The following is a 25,194-nucleotide window of genomic DNA, read 5'->3' on the forward strand; positions in this document are numbered from 1 at the left end:
ACTGGATGCTTTTAACTCTGATGCAGATTGGGAATTCAGAACTGATGGATACCACACATTTAACGTGCTTTTCCCCATAAAGGCACCAGTGTATGCCTACTTGTCAGTGGGTCTTGCAGGCCTCACTAAGGCTTCCCTTCTCTCTCTGAGCTACATGGCGTTAGTTCCAGGGTGAGCAGCAACCTTGCGAAAGCAAGTAAGCTCTGCCTGTAGCAGGCAGCCAGCATCTCTTTAAGTGAGCCATTAAGTGAGCAAAGCAAGCGCCGACCCTGTAATGCGGCCAAGGCAGAAGCATCCTGTCCATCTACCGGAACAGTTTGGCTTGCCTTTGAATGGCACAGGCTCCTTCTCTGGAGCCCCAATGAAACTTCACTCCATTTCCAAGATAATTTGGCAGGTGAGGAGGAGGAAGGGCTCGATTTAAAAAACAGAAGTCCAACACTACCTTTGCACACGTGTGTGCTTGTGTTTAAATTAGGGGCACGGTATTTTGGCTCTTGGCCAAGCTATCAAATGCTCAAAGAAACAAGAGTTAGAATTGCCTTTAACCAGAACCCCACTGAAAGTCCATACCATTCCAGTGGTTTCATTTCTTCTGGACCTTGAAATTATCTTATTTGCTATCATAGATGGGACTGGCTCTAGGAATGCAGACTGGATAGAGAATCTGCTCCCAGAATGTTTCTTCCAATGCGTCTTTCCTTGGAAACAATTATTCTGCCAAGCGGCAAAAAGCAGACTTTTCCCAAACATCCAAATGCTGACAGCTTTGGTCAGTGTTTGCTCCCGTTTATATGCACAGAAACATTTACCTTGCTTTTTTTTACTGTTAGAAAATTGTGAACTCAGAGTTACCTGTTTAGGGACTGCTGTGGGGAGTGGGGTAGAGGAAAAGAAAAAAAAAGGGAGAAGCAGCAGGGAAAAGGGTTATACGGCTTGATAACCACTGTGATTTTTCCGTCTCCCAATCATGCAGAAGACAAAAGCAGCAATGAAAGAGAGGCCAACCAGCACACCCACAACGACAGGAATGACAAAGAGGAGTTCAGAAGAGCTACATTCTTCAACTGTGGAAAGAAGGAAGGGGAAAAAACAAGAAAGGGAAAGAGAGCAAGGTGCAGAAAATTAGTGGAGACAGCAAGCATTCGAGCACTAATGATATATTTGTAACTTTGTTCTTGATTTGGTTTGTGTTTTAAATTCTCCAGATTAACCTTTGGAAGCGCGCTTCAGGTTACCAAACTTCTCGAGCATCTTGCTGCGTCAGATGAAATGCTTACTTTGCCTAGCATTCCGGTCCCAGCATGATCAAGCGGCTGCCTACAGGAAACTCAGCAGGACAAATATCTTGGGATAATACACCATTAACTAGGAGTGCTGCATTGAACGTGGGCTGGACCTGATGGCCTTACTGGCCCCTTCTAATGCTACTCTTCTGCGATCGTTCTGCCCACGTCCCCTAGCAACTGGCAGCCTCCTCCTCCAGAAACTGTTAGGAGCCATAGACTATCAGCCTTGCTTGGAACTGCAGGTGGTTTTGAAAATGGGAACGCCATCCCTGTTACCCAAGTTTTGTTTGGTTGTGGATGCTCGGTTGTTCACAGTTCTTTGCTTCACAAGAAAGTATATACCCATCTTGCCATCCTTGGCAGTTGACCATGTGGAGACAGGTGGTGGGAATATTGTGCCCACTCTTCAGGATAAATAGGCTTGCCAATGGCTACTTGCCTAGAATAGGTTAAAATTCCTTCCAGGGGATCAGGCAGTGAAGCTCAAAGTCCTCTTTTGGTCGTTAGTGCGGCATGCTCAACACAGAAACACTCATGGCTTGTCCAAAAGTGCATGGATCCCTAACATCTATAGCCTTCATTCACCCTCCAAAGCAATTCAGCACCAAGAAAGTCTGAACCGTTATCCATTTTTATACTGAACAAATCGGTTTTTGACTCCAATGTTAGACGAACGAGAGAGAGAGAGAGAGAGAGAGAGAGAGAGAGAGAGAGAGAGAGAGAGCGCGCGCCCCAATACTTTTAAGGAACATTGTATGTTAAGTGCCACACCATCACAAGGCTTCATCTAGCTCCCAAACTGGGTGGGTTGCAAGGAAACTCATTTATTAACATTTTCAGCTCCTGACTAGAAATACATACAAGGCCAGCTGCACCCTAGAATATCGCAGCATCCTCTTTAACTTCTTTTGTTTTGGTTACAGGAAGTCATCATACAGAGTTATGCATTCTAAAGTTTATATTTCAGAAGTTGTGTAGGACTGAAACATTCTTTGTTGGTGTGCTTTAGAAGCCTTCGCAACTTTAGAGAATTGAGGATCTTTTCAGCCACTCTCTCTCCAAAGGATGCTTCCATTTTAATTTGGAAGCGTATTTGCTGCCTTTTGGATTCAGAAGGGGCTTCTTGAGACAGCCGTTTTAGCCAACAGTACACACGGTGCAGAGTCCATATCTGTATTCACACATCAAACTGAATCTGGTTTAACCGGTCATGTACATGCGGGAATAAACCACAGTGCGCTTGGGCTTGCACAGTTCCACCTTCTCCTCCACTTGGACAGCCAAGTGATTAGCTTCTGCTTTTAGTTAATCTCAGCTTGCTTTCTTATACAAACTGGAATCTGTGGTTAATCAAACTAACTCTGATTAGTTTGAAGAAGCCATGATTGTAAGAGTTGGTGCTTTAAACCCACTATGACTAACATTAACCACAATGTGTTGCTCCAAAGCATGTAACAAACATGGTCAAGGCCAAAGGTTTCTCTCCTTGCAGGAGAGGGAATGGGGAAAACAGGTGTACACATGATTTAGTAAGACATGCAAGCATGGCTGATTAAGAACCTGGTTCACATGATCAAAAGGGTTATTTGGAATCGTGGTGTGTGACCATAGGCCGCTGGAGGCTTATTGGAGAGTTGTTTCCCTTCCAACAAACCAGGTGACCGGGGCTTGTAAGCTGTACCTGGTGCTGATTATGGATATCACACCTACCATACACCATGATTTAAATATGCGATCATGGCTTACTTTGCTTGGGTGAACTGGTTAAACTAAGTATCAGCATTTCACACATACACTGGCTGAATGCACATATTCACATTATACAAGACAATGCATAGGACATACCGCTGGATGCTGTGCACAATCAACAGAAAAAAACTAATGACCCCCTTTTCTATCATGCCAACAAGTACAACATCCCAAGCTCCTTAATATAAAAACACATCTTTAAGTAGTTAACATACAAACTTTAAGAATACATTTAATAGGGTTGTTTCAGAGGTCCTTGTGTAAAAAGCCAGTGAAATGGGAATTTTTGGGCTCTGTGCACATTTGGAAAGCTAAATAATTCCAGTGTGCTTAGGAAGGCAATGGGAGAATGCGCTTGGAGACACCCAATACCATGGCACCTTTTCATCACAGAATCCCTTTAAAAAGCTTTAAATTGTGGATGCACAAACACCGTTTCTGGTGGAGACATTTCCAGGTTTCCTAGCTATGTGAATAAACCTTTTAATGCAGCACTCAAAGAACTCACAAAATGACCCAGGAAATTCCATATGCCAAATGTTTTATCTGCTTTTTCAAACACAATCAAAACTTACTTGCATTTGAAGTTGGTGTGGACTTGGCTCCAGTTTGCAACTTAGAAGCCAACTGTAGGGGCCTTCTGCTTCCTGCAAGAATTTCTCCCTTCCTGGGTTCGCATTGCATAGGAATTCCAGAAAGTAAGATCTCTCAATGACTATGGTTTGAGGAAAGGAAACTTCATACCATGGCACCAATCGCGTTTTGTCTGCCAACCATGATTTGTACTGATGGACATGTAAATGAAAACCAGGGTTAACCCAGGGAAGAGAAATGGCAGAGGAAGGAACATGGACAGAGAGATCTGGCTCCGGGTTGACATATCATGGGTTGCAGGATGCTAGCGTTCATTCTCTGCCAGCTCTTAGGGGACAGGACATCAGCTGGGGGCTGTACCATCACAAAGTTTTGGCACCAAAGTGGTTTTTTTAAAAGCATATTCGGTTTAGGCATTCCACGTCAGTCAGCTTATATTAATGAGTAGCCAATTCAACACACAATACTCTTGTCTCTTTCAGGCAGCAAAAGCAGTTCTTTAAGTGGCCTCTGTGATATGCAAGCCAATGGCCAGGTCTTCGGGGCCTAATTGCTCCTTAGCAGGTTGAAAATGGGAAGGTTCAGCCCAAGTCAAGGTTCGGCCCAATGGGAAGGTTCAGCCCAAGTCAAGGTTCAGCCCAATGGGAAGGTTCAGCCCAAGGTTCAGCCTCCCGCTTTTAGAACTGCTCATAGCCAGCATTGCGATGAGTTTTACGGCCAACAAAATAAGCCATAAGCACCAGAAAAATTAATCCTGCCAGGGCTGCTCCCACCATAATGGGCACAAAGTAGTTGTCCACATCGGGGTTGCACTCTTCAGCTAGATGGAGAAAGGGTAATAGGAACAGGTAAGTGGGTGAGCCGCCCCAGACCGAAAATAACTTTGCCCCCTGCTTCTCCAGGCTATCTAACTCAAGCTCAGCTGGAGAGCTTTTCTGCTGCAGACGCTGGACTGAGAGCACTACTGCAGTCTTCCCCAGTCTCTCCAGTTGCTTTGGAGCACGGTTTTCATCAGCTCCAGCCACCAGGCTCAATGGCCAGGAATAAAGGGAACCAAGGTCAAGGGGCCCAGTCTGGATCGGAGTCCACCTGCCAGCACCTCCTTCGCAACAGCAGGCAGCTGGGTATTCCTTGGGGCGTGGCTGCATCGGGACCGCTCTGCCCCACTGCTCCTCCGCAGGCCGCGATATGAAGGCTCCGTTTGGTTAGTAGCTCTTGGCAAGACTAGTCCTCCCTGATCTCATCGAACCCCCTTTCAAAGCCGTGTACACCAGTCACTGTCACATTTTGCAGCGATGGATTCTGGGTTGAACATGACCACCTCCTGTGCCCCCTCCCCCAGTAAAGTCTGAAAACTTGGGCAAACGCAAGGTATTTCCTGCCCTTTCATTTACCACCACAAAGAAAACAGCTGGAAGTGGGCATGTTTTAGTTCTAGTTTAGGGCTAGTTCTAACTACCTAAAAAAAGAGCACATATATGATATATTATGGACATGGGGACACACACACACACACACACACACACTAGAGCATATTATGGTCCAGACCCAGTCTAACATAACTGAGCGGAGCCACGCCTTTCAAGACTCCAACAGCGTTCACACAACAAGCTAAGACACAATGGCTTTGAAGCCACAGTGGTTAACGTGTTGTCTGAGCCCAGCATCTGCCCCCGCACACCATGGGGCGGCTTCTTCCTATCAAGCCAAACCCGCCCCTCAAGCCATAGCTTGCTTAGAGTTGTGTAGCTACCTTGGGTTGATTCTGGAGGACACGACAAACCCAGGGGAAGCCCAAAAGCCTCTCAGCCAGGGCAGCAGCAAGGGCTGTTGCGCTGGGCGAGCCGATGGCTGGGCTTCTCCAGCGTCTGCTGCATGCTGCCACCCCAAGGAGCATTCAGGGGTTTCTGCGGCTCATTTGCTGCGGCTCATTGTGCCTTGACTTTCAACAGCTGTGGCCTGTTCCCACCAATGCTGATTTAAAAGCCTTCTCTCTGTTTCAGCAGCACTTTCTCTGGGCTTGTTGAGAACACCAAAGCCTTCAGTCTGAGGAAATGCCTGCCCTGAAGAGATTGTAAAGGTGCCCAAATCTTAGCTCAAATGAACAAATGACAGAAAAGAGCTATTGTATACAAGCGCATCTTGGCTCCCATCTAGTCCAATACTCCATCAGCAGGGCAATGTTGAAGAGGATCAGTTTATCATACCCCCGACACCCACAGTCTCAGGGAGGAATAGGAGAGACACGGCCCTCCCTTTTTAGGAAATGCAGGGATATCTTTCCAAGCATCTGAAATGGTGCAAGCAAGCAGCACTCAAATTACCAGCGTGACTCTGCCAGTTCTTTGAGTTTCTTTAAGCAGAAGGTTAGCGCACTACTAAAGCAAGGACTTCAATGAAAATAGCTGGATAAGGAGATTTAGGCTACAGCGGAGCAGCTTCTTTGTAATCTGACTATATTCTATTGCATTCTGATCCCAAGTTATCATGTCTCACTTGGCCCTCAGAGTAGTAAGTTTCAGACATGCCACCCTACCCCAATGAACACTGAGCACATCAGAAGATACCAGAGGACACGAAAAGCAGACGCATTGATAGGAGAACCACAAGAATCGTTCAGCAAAAAAGCAACTATCAACTAGAAGCAGAAGGTAAGAAAGAACACTGCATTTAGAGCAATGCAGAATCCATCTTCCAGCTTGGAGAGAAAGATGGCAGTCTTAGAACAGCTTTCCTACAAAAGCTTTTCAATTAAGCAGTCCAATCAGTTCCTTAAGAATAGTTTTTTTTTAATTAAAGCATTGTGTGCAGACAGACAATTCCCTCTGTAGAAATACAAGTATAGGAAAGAGACGGACTTCGACAGGTTGAAACATTGATGTTCAGGTGTTTACATGAGCCAGTTACTTTGCAGGCAACGCACAGGTTAAGTTTTTAGTTGGGATGCTCTTTCTGTACCCTCAGAACGGTGGCATACAGTCAGGTTGGCTGCCAGGAGTACCTTTGAGCAGTCTAGAAGTCCATTATGACTTTATCCAAAGACTACTACAGTAAGCTGGCACATGTTACTACAGACATGCATGCAAAATCAAATTACCAGGCGAAGGAAAGTGTTTTCTAGAAGAAAGTCTGCAAAAGTGAATTTCAACCACATGTCAATTGTACATCGAGGAGAAAAGCAAGTGGATACATGCAGCATGAGGATAACTACCTTGTTCTCTCCATCCCTAAAATAAGCCACAAGAGGATGCTTATGAAGGGTTGCAGTGGAGTCTTCAACGCCCCCCATTATTAGGAATCAATGGGTTGCCTTTTTTAGTTCTAAGCAGGGCCAGGTTGTGTCTCAGAAGGGGAAGCCCATTTTGTGAGGCATCTCCAGGGCACCAGGCTCTACAGAAATGCTGCCTTTGTGCCATGCAGTACCCGGCCGCCAACCGAGTGAAAACTGAGCAGTAGCCACTTTGTAAGGCACAGTTACTTGCTACTTCAATGCACAGCGCAATTTATTCCTTGGTTAACTTCACTGCCTCCACACAGCTGTGCATTTCCAGACAGAGCTCGCTCCACGCGAAGCGATGCACAAAGAAGCACCTTATTAAAATGCAAGGCTGCGAAGGGACACGAATCCATGCGTCACACAACCAGTTGCTTTTCATCTCTCTTGGAAATCAATCCGCGTGAACAGATTTAACAGATTCAAGCTAGCATTGACAGCTGCAGAGAAACTTTTATCATCCCGGACATTGGCTGAACAAGCTAAGCACGCTTTCCTGTTATCCCCCTTGCCCCACTTTCCAATTTATATATGTATTCGAACAGGCAATATGACTGAAAGGTCCCTCCTTCAGAGCTGTTGACTGCAGGCAGCCAAGCCACCCTGCCCAAGGAAGGTACAGCTTCCATTTAACCAGACAGCAAACTGGACTGAGAGTTCACAAGCTTCAGAAGCTACTATTGCCATGGTATTAGTGAAGTGAAGCTTGTGAACCTAGTCAGGCGTATTTGGGCTGACTAATACGGTTAGTAACTGGCTATCAAGAGAAATTATGTTATCTGCCGACTGCAAAGAGCGAAATGCACAAGCTCGAGTTAAAATGGCAGGTCTTCCATGTTGTTCTGAAGCCCTAAGTGGGTTGAAGACAGTCTAATTCCCTTTCTGGACTGTTGCCTACTTACAGGTACATTTCCACACATGAAGTTCACATACAAACACTTGTGAGATTAATGTTTTGTCAGGCCCAGCTGTCAGCTCCAGATTTTATGAAGTCCTTATTTTGTCCAGGAGTATGTTCTTGATTACATTTTGTCTGTGGGCATCTCCATGCTCTTAAGGAGAGGACCATGAAATTTAGGCAGCTGGTTTCCATTCGGACGCTGGCGCTGGTTTTATCACAGCCAGAGTTGAGAACAGTCATACAAGGTTTATAAAGTTTGATATCCAGGGTCGCTTTTTCTTCCGCCAATCGCGTAAGCGCACAGAATAATGCAAATCAAGCCCAAAAGAGCAGCACCGACTACAATGGGGATTAGAATGCTGTCATCATCCATTAAACACTCTTGCGCTGTAGGTGAGAGAGGCAGTGACAGAGGAGCAGGAGGAGGAAGAAGAAAAGACATTTGCCAAGAGTAACGCTAGGGGCTTTGCTTTTAAGCAAGGATCAGAGCCTCAGCTCTAGAGACTGGCCTCACAAAGAGCAGGGTTATCACAACCTTCCACAGGCCAGGAAAAACAGCTCAAAAGCTTTCAAGCCACCGATCTGGATACACATTCCCGAATGTGACCAAGCTTACATGAATGACGTGAACCGAATGTTTGCCATGTCAATCAGTGGTGGAAACAATACCAAGAGCAGAACCATGTCAGGTGGTGATATCAGATGATCTAACAACCTGAATCCACCTTGCTGTATAGAGTACAAAACAGGACTGACAGCTTTACTGAAGCGTGCCAAAATCTGAGCAGCAGACTGCACTGCCGCTTAACAAGTAACACACTCACAACCTTAACTACTGGGCTAGAAGCTACTGAAAAATGCACAAGAAGCCATCACCAATTTGCACATGGGTGAAGCCTCTCACTTTGAAAGATCTGCCACTGGTTATGGTACTGCATATGCTTCCCATGCCAATTTTGTTCTTTGTAATCGTCTCCTCCCTCCTCCGATGAGTTGAGGCTGCTTTTTAACACAGAGAGAAGTTCCCACACTAAAAATGAACTTGTTCAAGCCCAGGCAGCATAACCTTGGAGAGCACCTCCTGAAATAAACATTTTGCCAGCTGTATTACTGAATGCAACTCCTGGTTTTGGCAAGAATTTCCGCAATGGGGGTACTGCAACAGGAAAAGGGCCTCGCCTTGCTTTCATGGGTCATTAAGAACAATCTACTAATATGGACAACTCACTTTCATCAAAAGTGTGGTTGTCCCCTGAAACTCTAGCATTTCCACCTTTGTTGAATTCTAGGTTCTATTCTGTTATTACCTGACAAAATAAAACCATACCTAATTAATTGGGGTCCCAGAATTATGATTGACTTTGCTGTTTGCAAGCTTTTGCTCTTCCTGTAAATGTTGATCTCTCTGTTCAAATCCTACTTCAACTGCCTTCTTGGAGGTTTATTCTTACCTGCTGAGAATTCGTTGTCTTCTACTTCAAACGGCTGAATCTTTAAGTTGAAGACATTTATTTTATACGTAGGGCTGACTGCGATAGTCTCTTCACTTTTGCACATGTAAGCACTGCCCAAAGAGGCTTCCCAGTAACTGAGAGAGCGATTTGCAGCAGACAACGTCTCTAAAAAGGAAAATATGTCCACATGAAGCTTGCTGCTGGTGGTTGAATCCACCATTTGTAATCTTATTGGAGGGAATTTTATACAAATTCTGTACTAGCAAGCCTGTTTTCAGTTTGAAAAGCTTGCAGTACAGTCCTGGGCACACATAAAATATGTATATTTTATGGAGGAGAAAGAGCAGTCTCAATGGAATCTTTAAGAGACCAAGATCTCTCTCTGTTTCAACAAAAAAGGCCTATAACTCCCAGCATGGGAGCTGTGGCCCTTTTCTCCCCTATCAAAGCATGCATAGGATTCTGCCCCAATCGATTAATTTAAGGCTGTAGTCTGCGACACTGCCAGTTGCAGGTCCAAGCCCAAAACCTCTTTCTGAGGCCGCAGTATTTATTCCCAGAGTGTCCATTGAGAAGTCTTTCCTAAATTGAACTGCCATGCAGACAAACTGTGAGAGGGTATCCCGCTGGAAGCAGAAGGGTTACCCTTCCCATCCCCGCCTGCTGTGCCCGCCCACGTTCCCCAGCTGCAATGAAATGCTTCCCTCAAAATCTGCAAACCCAGATTTTGGAGACAGCAAAATGAGGGCAGGTTTCTGAGTACGTGTGAGTTCCACAAAAGACTTTGGGTGGCGTTTACTTCTGCCTCTCCCCATCTTTTGCTCCTGCCTATTTTATGGGCAAGAGAACTAGTCATGTGACTGTGAAGAGTTCCTTTGCTACGACTGACCCTGGAGGGGGCCAACATTGCTCTCCCAGCTTCCAGTGCCTGGATACCTTCAGATCAAGGCTGAAAGTGCCAGAGTTCTTTTTAAAACAGGGTAAGGATGGATGGCAAGGAGCATATCTTACCATTTGCTGATGCAGACACAGTGATGTTCACCTCTTTCAGGTAAAATTTCTCAGAGTTCACAGTCTTCTGTTTAAAAGAAACATGTACGGAGTTACATGTATAGCTGAACTAGCCTCAACGAGAACATCAGGAGCTTTTCAGAGTTGCATTTCCCTAGAAGAGCAACTGCACTGGGGAATCTTTCTGGCCTTCGTGCTTCTAGAATGCATTTTACCCATTAGGCTGGCACGCCAGCTACAGCCCTACATGGAAAGGATTGCCCTTGCTTCCATTATGCACCCACTAGTGAAATCCAGGCTGGACTGCTGTACTGTGCTGTATGTGGGGCTACCCCTGAGGACAGTCCAGAAACTAAGGAATACAGTGCTGCTGGGGCAAAGTGTTCAGATACACCAAACCAGCTGCATCAGTAACTGGAATGCTTCCAAACCTAACTTAAAGTGCTCGTTTTTATCTTCAACTAGTTGGGATATCAGCCTGCCCTCACTTTCCAGCCAGCCAGGGAGGCCCTTCTCATTTGCCCACCTCTGAAGGCTGGTGTGTGTGTGTGTGTGTGTGTGTGTGTGTGTGTGTGTGTGTGTGTGTGTGGAGGGGTGACTATGTGGGAAGGACTTTTTCTGTACTGGTTTCAGGCTTCTGGAGACTGCCAGGCATTGAAGGAAGCCACTAAGAATGCACAAGTTCACTCTGGGCTTCCCTGATTATGATTTATTGGCATAGTCTGTAGCAGCAGCTGTATTCTTGGTTAAATTTTATGCAGGTTTTTTTGGGGATGGTGGTAGATCTGTTGCTGCCACTGCTGCTTTTACTCTTCCATTACAGCATCATGTTTATCATGAGAGCTTTTCTGTTGGGAAAGTGCCAACCCTGAAATGTGGCCAAGAAACACTTTAAAGTTTCTAGTTACACTTTCAGAGGGTGGAGACTTATCAGGCGCTAGCAGGTGCAGAATCAGACCTTCAAGGATAGCTGGAGGTGGCCTTCCTGGCCACCTTGAAACTAACAAGATGCTGTCACATAATACCAAGTCAAACAGAGCCTCCCTGGCACAGCCCGTCACTTTTTCAGAGAAGCAAACTGGACACTTCCTACAGGAATTACTAGTTCCAACAAAGCATTATCAAGCAGAGGTTTTGTAATGACATGAAAAACGTTGACACTTGCAACACAGAGTGACTTACAACTGCAAAGAGGAACGTGAGCCTGTTTTTGCCATCGATCAGCTCGAGGACAGAGGTCGCTTTGCCACAGCTCCCAGTAGCAACAGTGGTGTTTGGGTTTATGTTGTATACCAGAGGTTCCTGCAGGTTGCGAGAGAATCAGGCATTTCACTCTTACTTAGAGCAAAGCTTGCACCAATCACTGCATCAGTTTGACTGATGCCTAAACAGGACGGGTAGGTTTCAGAAACACTGATCAACTCTTATAATCAGCCATAAAATTATATAGTCTAAATTCAGCTGAAATGGCAATTCCCTGCCTCGTAGTTCAAAACAGCAAAACTGATTTAAGCAGTGCCTTAACAAGCATCCATACAACTCAGACATGTGGGCTCCCTCTACAGCTAAGCTCACTCTGCATCTACAACCGGAAAGTTTTAGGAGATTTGTGTGTGTGTGGGGGGGGGGGGGGGGGGGGCAGTTCTCAGACATTTGCACCTGCTTTGATACCATAAACTGCTCTATGCCTTCCACCAAATCCACTTCAAAACTGTACAACCCAGTTAAAAAGGAAAAAAAGCAGGCTTTGTTTGAACTTCCAATGAGTTTTGTCAAGACTTTTGTTTTTACACCTTGGCTACTTATGCTTAATTTCTGCTAGCAGCTCCAAACCCGAGGCTTCTATGCCTACAGATTAAACGTCTATGCAAAAACCTTTTGAGAGATGTTCAGCTGCAGGGCCACGTTTGCCAAAAGACAGGCTGTGCTACCATTTTTCACCATGTAATATCCTGTGCCAGGTTTCTCAACTGTCTGGACAAAGGCTGAGGGAGGGGTGGTCACGGCAGCAGTGCTGGAGTCGGTGGCCGCAGCGCTGGAGTCGGTGGCCGCGGCGCTGGAGTGGGTGGTGGCGGCGCTGGAGTGGGTGGTGGCGGCGCTGGTGGTGTCTGGTGCCGTGGCCACAGTGGCGATGGCAGGTGTGCTTGGAGTATCCTTGTCGCACAGTGTTTCTGTGAAAGAGGGACGCATACAACAAACAACAACACAATTCTCTCTAGCGGTCCATATCTGAGTTGCAGTATTCTGCCAAATACAGATGCTCTTCAATCCAAACCTTCTAATATAGATTTCCAAGGTGGGGACAGACTTGTGACCTTTCAAAAGTTGTCAAGATTAACTCCCACCGGGCCCTTGCCGATCATCAACGGTGAAGGCTGATGGGAGCTGTAACCCCACAGCTTCTGGAAGGACACAAGTTCCCTTCTCCCAAACTACACAAAGCCTCTCATTTCTGTACCCAGAACTGACGGCAACCAGCAACGGGCAACTTTAGCACAGATGCCCTGGATGGGGAGTGCAGAAACAGCCCCTTCCTTCTTTGTTCTGTATCAGAATCTATCTTCTAAAAAATAAACCCCACACACACACACACACACACACACACACACACACACACACACACACACTAGCTGGGCTGCTAGAAGCAGCAGCAAGTCCCAGCAAATCTTAGCTGTTTCCGAGTCAGATCTCTAGTCTCTGACAGGGTGCATTTGGTTACCAAATGTACATGCCAACCAGACTAGCTTGCGGGGATCATTCATGGCAAGAGAGAAATGCTCGTAGGAGCAACTCACCTTTGTTACTTAGGAAGCCATCCTCAGGAAAAGCCTCCAGAGTGACGTTCCAGAAGTCTTGTTTAACACTGGCAGCTTCAATGGTTTCCACATTATTGCAAACAAAACGTGTATTTAATTTGACGGGGCGGATAGGATAGTTTGCAGAGATTGTAATTAGCCCTGGAAAGAAGAGAGCATGATCTTCAGTGCTGGCAACAGATGTGCATAAACATTTAAAGGGATGCAAAAAGCCTCTTTCAGGTACCAAGTAGTATTTCACATCTTCCTTCTTGGCCCCTTTTGTCACAGTTTGGACTGCAAATACCCAGAAGTGCTTTCTGTTGTGATAAGACTTTATAGTAAAATTGGATATTCAGCTGCACTGGAGAAAAAGAGTTTCTCCCAGTCTGTTATCATCAAGGCACAGGGTCTACACAGGGTGGCAGCACTTGAAATAAGGCTGGCCATTCTTAAGCTGCAGTAAGAAATAGCACGATGGCCAGGGACGCTGCTGCATTCATTCTCCTTGTGATAAAGAGCTCTGGGACTAACTTGAAAACAAACCAGTAAAGAATACGTTGCACTAAGCTACAACCTTCCTCAGGACTACAGAATGATTCATGTTACACAAGAGCTTGAACTATGCCCTACAAACTTCTCTCTGGGAGGCTCTTCTTAAAATTCACTTTATTAGGATATTTGGGAACTGAAATGTAGACTTTGTCTAGACCAGTATACTTGATCTTCGTTTTTGATCTAATTTGAATCTTGAGATTTAAATTAAATACATGAGGTTCTTCCTAGAGGACTTGTAACTCAAAGTGAAGTCAGTCTAATTATATTTCAGGATCATCCAATTAGGAGTACCAGGAATTAAAAAGAAGGAACGAACGAAGGAAAGCCAGCCAGCCAGCCAATGCCCTTGAGAAGTTTCCACATGTCTTTGAAACAGAGAGAATGTAGCTTGCCTGTGGGCTTGGGAGATCTGGGTTCTCCAGTTCCTCCTTGGCCATGGAGCTAAATGGGTGAGTTTGGGCCCGTCACTCACTGTCAGACTAACCTACCTCACAGGGATGTTGTGAGGATAAAATGGAGCATTAGAAAACCTTGGAAGGAACCCAAGGCAGCTCACAAGAGGAAGAAAGGTGGATATAAATACAATGCGATAGTAATCTCATTCTATCCTGAGGAATCAAAGCAGCAAGGCCACTTTAGCTACAGGTTTGTGTGAGCTGCCCTGCAAACACAACACATGAGCTGTTTGTTAATGGACAAGCTGTCCTTAAAAAAGTTAAAAGGAGAATATATTCACTTAAGGTACAATTACACAGGCTGCAAAAGAAGCAGTGGGTACAGAAGGAACATTTATCGTTTTGGTCAGATTTTGTTAAAACAAGGAGTAAATTCTTGTCCAGATAGACTGGCTAGACATATATGGAAATGGCCAGCGGTGCTTCTGCAGCTAGGGGGAAAGCTTAAGAATTAGCAGCTTGAAATAGCTCTGGTAAAACATCTTGGAATCCCACTGACCTTTCCTTTTAGCATCTGGGAATAACTCTGTATCATTGGTATTGTACGTGATGAAGATCCTTCCTTGATAGGTGTTTGTTTTCATGAAATGGATAGCCCAAGAATGACCGTCTCCAAACTTTATGGCCAACACGGGTCCATATGTGTCATTGCCACAACTGCTTCCATCATACGACAACGGATCTGGGAGAGGAAAAGTGGTCGTTTTCTGAAAGATTCAAAGAAAGCGATTACTGATCAATGCATTTTGTATCAACAGGTCAATACTCCTTTGCTTTGGACTGGACTGAGGCTTAGGGGTAGGACACTTCGCTTTTTAGGCAAAGGATCTGATTATCTCCAATAAAACCTGCTTAGAACTCTGGAAAGCTGTGGCTGTCAGCCAGTGCCTGTACTACTGGGCTAAACAGACGAGTGGTCAAACTCAGCACAAGGCTGCTTCCTAGGCTTTAGGCCAGAAGTCTTCGCATGCTGTTTTAGGTTCAGAAGAGAACTCATACAGATACTTTTCTCCCCCAGTTTGGTCAGTTTTTATACCTCCTCAAGTGGAGCCCAGTTTACTGATTGCGTCTGAAGAGGCAATTCAAATGATAAACGTTCAGGTATTCCCTGAATATTGACGGCTAGTGTGGGACAGTGGGTGAAAAATTCCTTAAGACCGTAGAGATCTATGTTCAAATTCTGACCCAGCCATGCGGCTTACCGGGTGACCAAGCACCCATCAATTTCTCAGCTTAACTGATGCTGTGAAGATCAACATCAACAACAACATCTCCATAAAGTTGTGAAGATAAAAATGGGGGAGGAGAGAGAAGTCGAATGAATGGCTTTGTTTTTCTTGGAGTAATAGCGGGTTGTGAGTGGGGCAAATATTTTTTTTACCACTAGTAACACTGCAGAAGACGGTATCCCTCAGATTCTGAGAGGGCAGAAGGAATGCCAGAAAAATACTTACAAACAAGTTGGCTTCTGATTCATAGGTTATTGAGAGATTCATCATCCATTTCGCATACAGACATGTGACGTTGGAAGCATCCTTCATTTCAACATCCATAGCACAGGTCTGCAAAAGAACTAAAATATTGTTTGCTTGTAAGACAGAGCTATGCCTGTCCCCAGTATTTCCTAATTCTCATTCATGCTACTTAGGTAGTTCACTGTTTTTTGGTCCTGTTTATGTGGAACAAGTTCACTATTGACAAGTCAACAAGATAGTAAGAAGCCAGAAAATAAGAATGTTGACTTTACAACTTGACGAGTTAAAGATTGACTGAATGCTGCCAGCAACAATGTGACATGCTTCACAGTTAATTAGCTATATTAAGGGTTCTTTGCAGACTATTGTCTTGTCTTCCAGAAGAATCTGAAGTAACAGCCATGAGGTTACAAGGCACACTGGCCTGGATGAGTCAACAAAGCTGCCATACTTGACAAGTTTTATACCTAGCTTGTTGCAAGGTTTCTAGACACCCTGCACTGAAATCTAACATGCAATAAGGTACAACAGGGCTGTTGACACAGTACTGCTTGTGTGGCCACTGTGCCTGATCTGTATCCCCTACTAAGCCGTGAGCACGGATTATGTGAGGGTTCGACAGCCCTCTCAGAAACTATGGTCTGTGTTAGGGTTATGCGAGGGTTATTCACACCAAGCACACTAGGTATGAATGACAATACCTGGGCAGGAGTGGGATATGTAGTCAGGCACCCATGTGCCCCTGAGCAGACTGTGGCTTAGTTAACCTATGACAAGCCTCAGTATGTCATTGGAACTTGGTCAACACAGTGAGCATGATAAAAATACAAAGAGAATTTTACAGAATACAGCAAAAGGAAACAAGAGGAGCTAGTACCAGCCAAGTGATAGTTAACAACATACTTTGAGAGGGATTAAAACAAAGATTTTAAATGGGAGAATGGTTGGAAATCCTGGCAAGCACCAATTCAAACAACGCATGGCTAAACCATCGCGTTCATGAGCACAAGATGCAGTGAAGGCTACCAGCTGAAACAGCTGCAAGCGGGCGGGGGGGGCGGGTCTTTATGATGAATATTTATATATTAGTTCTAATTCAAAACAGACCTCCAAGCAGTTTGCAAAGAAAAAAAGCTAGTGACAACAAGAGTAACGTGTGTATACAAACAATGGTATTGACAATGCAAATACCAGCTAGGGAAAAGCCAAAGAAGAGGCGTGTTTTCAACACACACCTAAAACAGGCCAGCACTGAGGCCTGATAAACCTCAGGAGGATGTTCGTTCTGCAGAAAAGGCACCACTGCCAGGAAGACTCATGTCCGGCTGGTTGACGCTGCAGGAAAACAATGCCAGCCAAGGTGGCTCTTTGGTCTGATCCAGCTTTGTGCTCATGCTAAGGCTGGATCGCCCACACCTTCAAGCCTCTGATAAGGCACAATTAGAACATGATTTCAAGCAGTGCTTTTCCGCTGCCCGTCTTCAGGAAACTTAGACCTAGCTCACGGGCCAAGAGACCTCTGCACAATTGCCAGAAACTTCTAGAAGAGGATTCCAGATATACTGAGACACTTGGGCTGCTCTGCTTCTAGAGAACGACTGCCAGGACTCTGGAAGACTTCTTTCAGAAGTTATCGATGAAATTGTGACAGGCTGCTTCACCTCAACACTTTCAGATCACATTGTGGGGCAGGGGACCAAAAGGGACGTGGTACACTCAGAAATGAAAAGCACATCTACGCCACTGCGCAGCCTGTCAGGTGTATATCATCTGCCATTCGTCACATCATTCCTCCATTTATTTGCACGCAACCATAGTGGCTTTTTGCCATACATGTACCAACAGCTCAGCAACCAGAAGAACAGAACACAAGGACAGAACACAGTCACTATTTAATGGGAAACAGATCTGGGGGGCTCGTTAATTTGCTATTTCAATTGCAACCAAGTTCATCTGCTCACTGTCAGTCTCCATTTTCACTCAGGCCCAGGAGAACCCAGCATGGGGCAAAGTAGCTTGAGTGTTGATAGTGGGGTTGTGAGAAAGAGGGCAAAGGGAAAAGCCTTAGAATTGAGGATTATCCTGGGAAATGTGTGGAAAGAATCCAGAGCCAGATGGGGCTCTACTCACTTCTCCCAACTGTATGTTTTTCCCTCCAGAAAGGCAGACACCAGCACATGCTATTAGGTAAATTCTGAATCATGTAGGTATTGGTATTTCTCATTTTTTGAAATCAGTCAAGGATAGTGTAAGACTCTTACACTCTACAAATCACTCTGAGTTGTGCTACTTACAGAATGCAAGTCCATGCTATACAAAATGATTCCAGTTCATATTTGGGAAGCAGAGATCTGCCATGCTTGCTTGATTTCTGCGGAACAGGTTAGTCTGGCACAAATAGCACCAGGTTTTTATTTATCAGATCATTATATTGCATCTACATCCTAACTTTTCCTCTTGAGAGGAATCCGAAACAGCTTGCATAGCAATCCTGCACTCCCTTTTTATCCTCACAACAACTCTGAGAGGCAGATTAGGCTGAGGGTGAGTAGCAAGCTCCATGCTGGGTGGGGACTAGAATAGTTCTCTTAGTCTAGCACTCCAAACACTACACCAGATCTCCAGTGTATTTTCATTTCGTGGAAACACTTAAAGCAGTTCACATGTTCAAGTATTCAGGTACTAAAGATATGAAAGTAGATGCACTATACAGAAAACAACTGTAAATAAAACCAATCTTACCAGATCGTAATGCTAAGCGGCTTCACACATTTTTAGCCATTCTTGTAAAACACTTTACACAGGTCCATATTATTCCCTGCTACCGAATCAAGATGTGCAAAGAGGGACAGAGGCTTACATGAGGATCTGTACCAAATTTGTGGCCATCGTGACATTAGAACAAAGACCGAAGCATTGCAGTTTCACAAAGAGGGCAGTGTTTATCCAGCATCAAAAAGGTAGCTGGAACGGAAGGAAAATGTTCCAGAAACATCAGCTTACAACCAACTGGTCACATGCTTCTCACCCTGTCGGAACCAAATGCGCTCTTGAGAACAGATGTTTTTCCTGCCTAGCACTCACTGTTTCAAACTACAAAGTGAACTTCAAGGTGATCTTTAGCACACTGCTTCTACTTCTGTTGCTGGAACCTGCATTAAGAATGTTAGATCATCTTGCTTTAGGGTTAGAGAATTACACAGCATGATTTTTGAAAGATGCTAATAAGACATATTGTTTGCGGGGGGGGGGGGGGGGGAGCCTGCGCAGCTATTTCACTGGTATGGGAGCAAAACTTGTATATGCTTTTTCCAAGCAACAAGTCTCACCTTCCAGTAGGAACGGAGAAATGAAACTTTTAAGAGACACCGCAGGATCCAAAGTCTTAGACCAGTAAGCCTGGATTCAGTACTTGTATGCACCTTCTTTTGGAGGTACTGAAAACTGAGGCCTTTGTTACACACATGAGCACAAAGTAAAGGGAACAGACTGTTTGTAGGCGTTTTATTTCAGCCAACTAATCCTTCTGTAAACATGCACATCTTTGACACAGGCTGTTGCAACACCGTTGCAAGGCCTGTTCTTTCCCATGCTGACTTTCAACACGAAGCTATCCTAAACCGAGTTAGCAATGGGTTGGTTAGGCTCTTTGCAACTGCTCAGACTTTACCACCCAAAATGCTTTTCTTGGAAATACCAACAATTCTTATGTGTGAGGATAATGCCCACACGCAGAAGAATTATGCCCGCCATCGAGTCACAACCGCTCCACACTCTTCTTTCCGTTGGCCTGCTTTCTGTCCGCTTGCACGATGCTCAGCCGCTCTTTGTGTTCAGGAGACCCAGAAAGCCTATTTCCAAGTTCAAGTACATAAAGAATATTTGCTTGTATGGCACACTAATTCTGAATACTCGTATCCTTTTTCTGCATTCTTCTTAAGATGGGTAAGTGACATGCCCTTTCTTTGACAGTTAAGAGAATTGGTGAGAGGAACTTTGGTTCAGCTTTTCTCATTCAACCAGGGAGCCGCACCTTAAACCGCAGCCATTCACAGCGCCAGTGGCTGAAAACTGCCTCATAAAAAGGCTGCTCACAGCTCAAGCAGACGCACAGGGATTACGGACCGGCTTTGAACTATTAACTAGAGTCAAGATACAAGTCTCAGCCCTGAATTACTCAGTTTTGCGCGCTGAAATCTAACATGACAGGTGCACGAGTTTCTAGAGGTAAGCCACACTTTCTAAAAAGCACACTTGTTCCTGCCTGCCTTTAGAAAGCCATCCCTGCCACCCACTGCACTTAAGTACCTGTGGGACAATTCCAAAAGAAACATACTGGCAACCAGAAACGGTAACAGATTTGAAACTGAGTGTGTTTATCAATGTTCCCCAACAAGCTTTATTGGAAAGAAGCGGGACGGTAAATGAACTAAACAGACGTTCTGCTTATGGACAAGCTCTGGATGGCTGTTTACTAATAAGGGATCTGCTGAAACAAGATAAAACATCAGTGCTTTCATTTTTCTTATGTTCTTAAATCAGTAACTGCTGCCAAGGCTTTCTGCTGGAACATGCTTAGGACTACAACCCTGACATTTTGAAAGGGTGAAAGCCATTTCTTTCATTGGGCACTGCAGGTAGGCATTTTTTAATATGCTCTTGGAATGGGTTTGAGTTCTGTATATTTCATTTTTTTAAAAGTGGAGCTCCTTCTGAAGTTCTGTTTTTAGCATGAGAAGAACAAGAGGGATGTGCATTCTGCACATCAGCATGTTGAGCACATGTCCCAAGGGAAAGAAGCAAGTCATGACTTAAGCAACAGGGAATGCAAGACTGTTTGAAATAATTCTCAGTATGGAGATGACCATAGTTACCTATTTGGATCTCTATCTTAAGTAGATCTTGACTAGGCTGAGACAACATAACTCACATTTGAGGGTTCAGAACATTGCTGAACTGTGGGTTGTTGTTGCTCTATGAGTTATTGAGAACAAACCACGGTTTGTCAACCAAGACCAACCCATGAAGAGAAGCCATGGTGTGTTGTTGGGCTGTTCGCAGTCAACAAGGCATGGTTTATAGAACGGCTTGGTTTGGACAATGTGATGTCCCCCATTTGACTGAAAGTTCATTCTTCCTTGGCTGTGCGTTAGCTTGTTGTGCAACAAAGAATTCACAGATTTGCTTTGCACATCTCTCTTCTGGGTGGACAACAAATCACTCAATGCCCCTCAGTGCAGAGACAGGTTGAAGAATTACCAGATTAGAGCCAAGGCCTCTCTAACAAGCATTTTGTCTCCACAGTGGCCAACCCGAGGCTTGGGAACCCGTGCGTGCATCCACACCCTCCTGCTCAGGTTCCCCAATAACCAGTATTCAAAGGCTGAACACCTCTGACACTGTAGAACAAAGCCAGGACAGTAACTCATGCAGAGGCACTGTCCATCCCATCATACACCTTAATAGCAGTAAGTGGGGTTAAGCCAGTCATAAAGAACTACTGATTATCTCCACTAAAGGATGCTGTGAAGAAAATAAAGCCAGGGCATGTTCTCTCATAAGGATACAACAGGCAGCTGCCTGTCAGGATCAGCAATTCAATTTCTGGGAGTGGCTGGATGTCCCAAGCACACCTGAGGCAAAATCAAACCAGAATCAAGCAGCTGCAGGGGAGGCTGATGGGGAAAGGGATGTGTAAGTTATGAAGCAGGAATAATCAGCTCAAGCTGCAGCAAGCCAGATTCAGGCTGGACATCAGGAAGAGCTTCCTCACTGTCAGAGCAATACGACAGAGGAACCAGCTGCCTGGAGAGGAGGTGGGCTCTCCCACACTGGAGACTCCAGATAGAAACTGGGCAGCCATCTGAGTGGGGTGGTGCAACAGCAGGGGGGTGGACTCGATGGCCTTCATGGCCCCTTCCAACTCAGCTATTCTGTAATTAAGTTTAGAGCAGCCCAGATGGCTGGGGAAGAATGGGAGCTGCAGGGCTTTTCTTCTTCTAAGTATGCATACCGTTGCAGCCTAAGACATTTAAATTAGCTTTTGGCACTCAGGTTTTTGAAGATTTTCTACCCCCTTTGCTCACAGCGTGCAAGCTACTCCAAAATTAGGAGAGCAATCGTTTTTAGCCATTTCAAATTAGTGTATCAACAAAGGTGCAAGTTGCCTTAACTTTCTTTCAGTTTTGTTTTTGGGTTTTTTTTTTTTTTGAAAGAGGCACCTAGGAAACCGAGAACAAAACAACAGTAATAAAAAACCCAGGAATAACGAAAGTACGTAATGAGAGAAGCTCACACTAAGGGAACGGAGGGGAGCATCCTATGCTGGCTAGGGAACTCCGGCCGTCGCAGGGCTGCTTGTGCCTCAACTTAGCCCGAGGCACCCCGCTCTTCCAGAGCTGTGTTTTCCTCGGTTTGGATGTCAGTTGCAAACACAGGGCGGCAGCAACCCGGGCGAGCCATGCCGAGCCTGCGCCGCGTTTTCGCACAGCTGCCAGCCGCCTCTCCCAAAGGGAAGCCCGAGGAGTCCAGCAGAGTAACCAAGGGAGGAAAGTAATAATGGGAGGAGGAGGAGAAGACACAGTGCTGAGTAAGCACCCCGCCGGAAATGCCGGGGACGCCGCCCGGCCGCCCCCAAACCCTCCTTTCCTCTCCTCTCCCGAGGTTTGGCTGCGGGGATTCGCCTCCCTCCTCGGGGAAGCATGAAGGGGAGCCGCCACCTGCTCCCGAAGCGCCTCCCCAAACGCCCATTCCCGCCGCGTCGCTCACCCGAGCCGCCGAGCAGCAGGAGGCCGGGCAGCAGGAGGCCGGGGCGGGCAGCAGCAGCGGCGGCGGCGCAGCGGGGCTTCATGTCGGCCGGCGGCGGCTCGCTTGCCCGCAGCGGAGAAAGGAGGAGCGCGACCCAAGCGAGCAAGGCAGGCCGGGCGGCCGAGCCCAGTCCTATGCAGGCGGGGCGGGGCCTCGCGGCGCCAGCCAGCCAATCCCAGCGCCGCTCCCGCCCGGCCGTGGACTTTGCGGTTCACGGGGCGAGACGGCTCCGGCAACAGGCGAGGGAGGGTGTCAAGGTTTGCCATCCCGACTGTAGCCCAGGGACTGCGATCCGAAATGCTCCTAAGGGGTTTTTCTTGTGTAAACGCGCACGTTAAGTTTTTCGTTGCAAATATGTATAGGGTTTTCCTTTTTTTTTTTTTCTGTCCAAGAGAGCAATTTTATGCATGATGAGAAAAGTTCTGCAAATCGGGACATCCCACATGCCTGGTTGGGCATTCCAGGAATCGTAGGCATTTTCCATGTTTAAACAGGCCTCCGACCGCACAGTAAGAGTCTCTCTTATTTTTGCTGTAACCAACCCAGGTAATCGTAACCACAACCACTGGCTTCCACTGGTATGGTGGAAAGAAGGAACACTCTTCTAGTACCATAAAAGGCTAAAATGTTTTCTTCTGGCACAAGTTTTCCTGGAGACGATCCCACGATGAAATGGGCTGTAGTCTGCGGAAGCTTATGCCATTATAAAGTCAGCGTTAGCCTTTCAGAGTGCTGCAGGACTCCTGGATTAGTTAGTAGACCAATATGGACTCCCTTTAGGAATCTTGCTATTGGGCTTTCTTGGCTCATGCAAGCGGTACATCTCCCTGTGTTTTGGATTCTGAGTCCCAGCATCCACACTGACAGGGGCTGCTAAGAGTCGAAGTCCAACATCTCTGAAGAGCTACCTTCATTCCTGGTCAAAGGATGGGTTGCCTGTCTTACTAGGAACCCACCCAGGGATTCAGGTCTGCAGGAGAGGTTCTTCGGAGGGAACTGTGGCCCTTCCGGGCCTGTTTGCGGAAAGAGGCTTTTTTTCTCCTGTGTTGTCCCCCGGAAGTGCACCCTCAAAAACGGGAATAGCCCCCACTTTCTTGGCCGTTAGAAAGGATGGAAAGGGGCTTCTTTTCAAATTAGCCTTCAAACGGGGGACCATTTCACTGCACTTTTAAAGCTTTACGGGCTTCTTGATTAAAGTATTGCACTCCCAGGATGGCGGGGTGTAGAAATGCCAAATAATAATAACCAGGATGATAATCAAAAACCACGTTAGGCGCAGCTTTGCAGATCGGGTAGTAAAATCGAAGCCTGGCATCTAACCTTGCTTCTCTGGCTGGGATCTGACTACTCCACGCTGCGGCCATGCCAAATACTGAAAAGTTCTTGGATTCAGACACACAGGACAACGAGCAAAAGCAAACATATATTAGCAAATAGTAATTTATATATGCTTTAAAAGCCTCTTTGGGCGCTGGAGTGGAGGACCTTTGATTGAAGCAAAAACCTGGGCAGACAGTTCCGAAGGGGGGAGCAGCAGGAGCTGGATCCGCGCGCCCCTGCATCTTTATTACAGACAGGGACTCCGACAAGCGACCTCCTAGCGATTCGGGGCGCCAAACGAAAGATTTGGGGCGCAATCCCTGGTAAGTCAGCCCCTAACGCTGCCTCCCGCGCGGCACCATGTACACGCAGGGAGCTTTATATATAATCCACGTAGATAGAAATAGGTATACATGCATATGTGTATCCACACGCCCCCCGCAAGTTTAACACGTCTCTAACTTGGACGGCTGGCGATGCTTTGCAAGCACGGAGAACTTTATATTGCATGTGTGGAGATGCAAAGATGCGCCAACAGGCGGGGCGGAGGGCGGGGGCGTCATTACTGGGAAAGGCCGCTTGAGCGATGCCTGGTCGTCTCCGGGCTGATCCACGGGCTGACAAGGCTGGCTCAAGGCTGAGGGTGCGGCGGCGGCCAACCACACAATTAAATCGGGCCGCGGGCGAAAGGCGACGCGGAGTTCAGGAAGAGCGCGCCCTGGCCAGTCACGTGAAAGCCTTGTAATAATTGCCGCGAGAGGGGCCCGGCGATTGTCGTGCCGGGGCCCGCGAGGACTCGGCCGCCGGCGGTGGCGGCGGGGGCGCTGCGCGGGTGCGCACGCCCGGGGCTGGTGGGGTTTTCTCGCCTGTTCTCTGGAATGCAACGAGTGCCGGGGGAGCTGGTGGGGGGACAGGAGAAAGCCCTGCTGGATCAGACCAAGGGTCCATTTACTGCAGGATGGGTCCTCGCGGGGGCCAGAGCGGCTGCCACAAACAAGAAGCGCAACAGCATCCTTCTGCCCGTGCTATCTATTAGATTTATACCGCGTCTTTTTCTTTCTTAAAGAGTCAAAGCGACTTAGATCTTTCTCTTATTTCCACAACAACAGCCCTGCGAGGTGGGTTGGGCTGAGAGTCTGTGAATGGCCCGAAGTCACCCAGTTGGCTCCATCGCTGAGCAGGGGCTTGAATCCAGATCGCTTGTGTCCCAGTCCCGCACTCTTCAGCACTACACCACACCGGAACTCGCAGTAGATGGCCTTCTCCACGAATCTGTCTGATCCCTCTTAACTATGCACAGTGTGAAGGCCTGCCCCTTCTCTCTCTCACCAACGCATTTCAAAGCATGACCCCTTTGGAAGAGGGGGAGGAGAAAAATGTCTCACTGCTTTTTTCGAACAGTGCAAGATTTGAGAGGCATTCTGAAGATCAGGAAGGCAAGCAACCCAAATGGGAGAAATCGGAAGTCTGGAAAGGTTTCTCATCACTGGGCAGTTGGACTCATCAACAAAG

General features: G+C 46.4%; 1 protein-coding gene across 5 annotated transcripts; it reads right to left on the reverse strand.

Moving 5' to 3' along the window:
- Nucleotides 1–22,470, reverse strand: LAMP2 (lysosomal associated membrane protein 2). 5 transcript variants are annotated; one of them, XM_044427401.1, is made up of 10 exons: nucleotides 22,324–22,469; nucleotides 15,535–15,653; nucleotides 14,580–14,787; nucleotides 13,068–13,229; nucleotides 12,148–12,443; nucleotides 11,455–11,574; nucleotides 10,273–10,339; nucleotides 9,259–9,426; nucleotides 4,299–4,452; nucleotides 2,094–4,225 (listed from the first exon to the last, which is right to left on the reverse strand). In XM_044427401.1, exons 1-9 carry the CDS (start codon nucleotides 22,403–22,405, stop codon nucleotides 4,310–4,312), a joined length of 1,365 nt encoding a protein of 454 aa, XP_044283336.1. In that variant the 5' UTR covers nucleotides 22,406–22,469; the 3' UTR covers nucleotides 2,094–4,225; nucleotides 4,299–4,309. The 5 variants fall into 5 exon arrangements, with proteins under 5 accessions (XP_044283339.1, XP_044283336.1, XP_044283335.1 ...); XM_044427404.1 differs by lacking the exons at nucleotides 2,094–4,225; nucleotides 4,299–4,452 and adding an exon at nucleotides 1–1,067 and having other exon boundaries at nucleotides 22,324–22,470; XM_044427400.1 differs by having other exon boundaries at nucleotides 2,094–4,452.
- Between the last annotated feature and the right edge of the window lie 2,724 nt (nucleotides 22,471–25,194).

Source organism: Varanus komodoensis, unplaced genomic scaffold (assembly GCF_004798865.1).
Source record: "Varanus komodoensis strain SLA01 unplaced genomic scaffold, ASM479886v1 scaffold18_3, whole genome shotgun sequence".
In the NCBI taxonomy this organism is placed as follows: domain Eukaryota; kingdom Metazoa; phylum Chordata; class Lepidosauria; order Squamata; family Varanidae; genus Varanus; species Varanus komodoensis.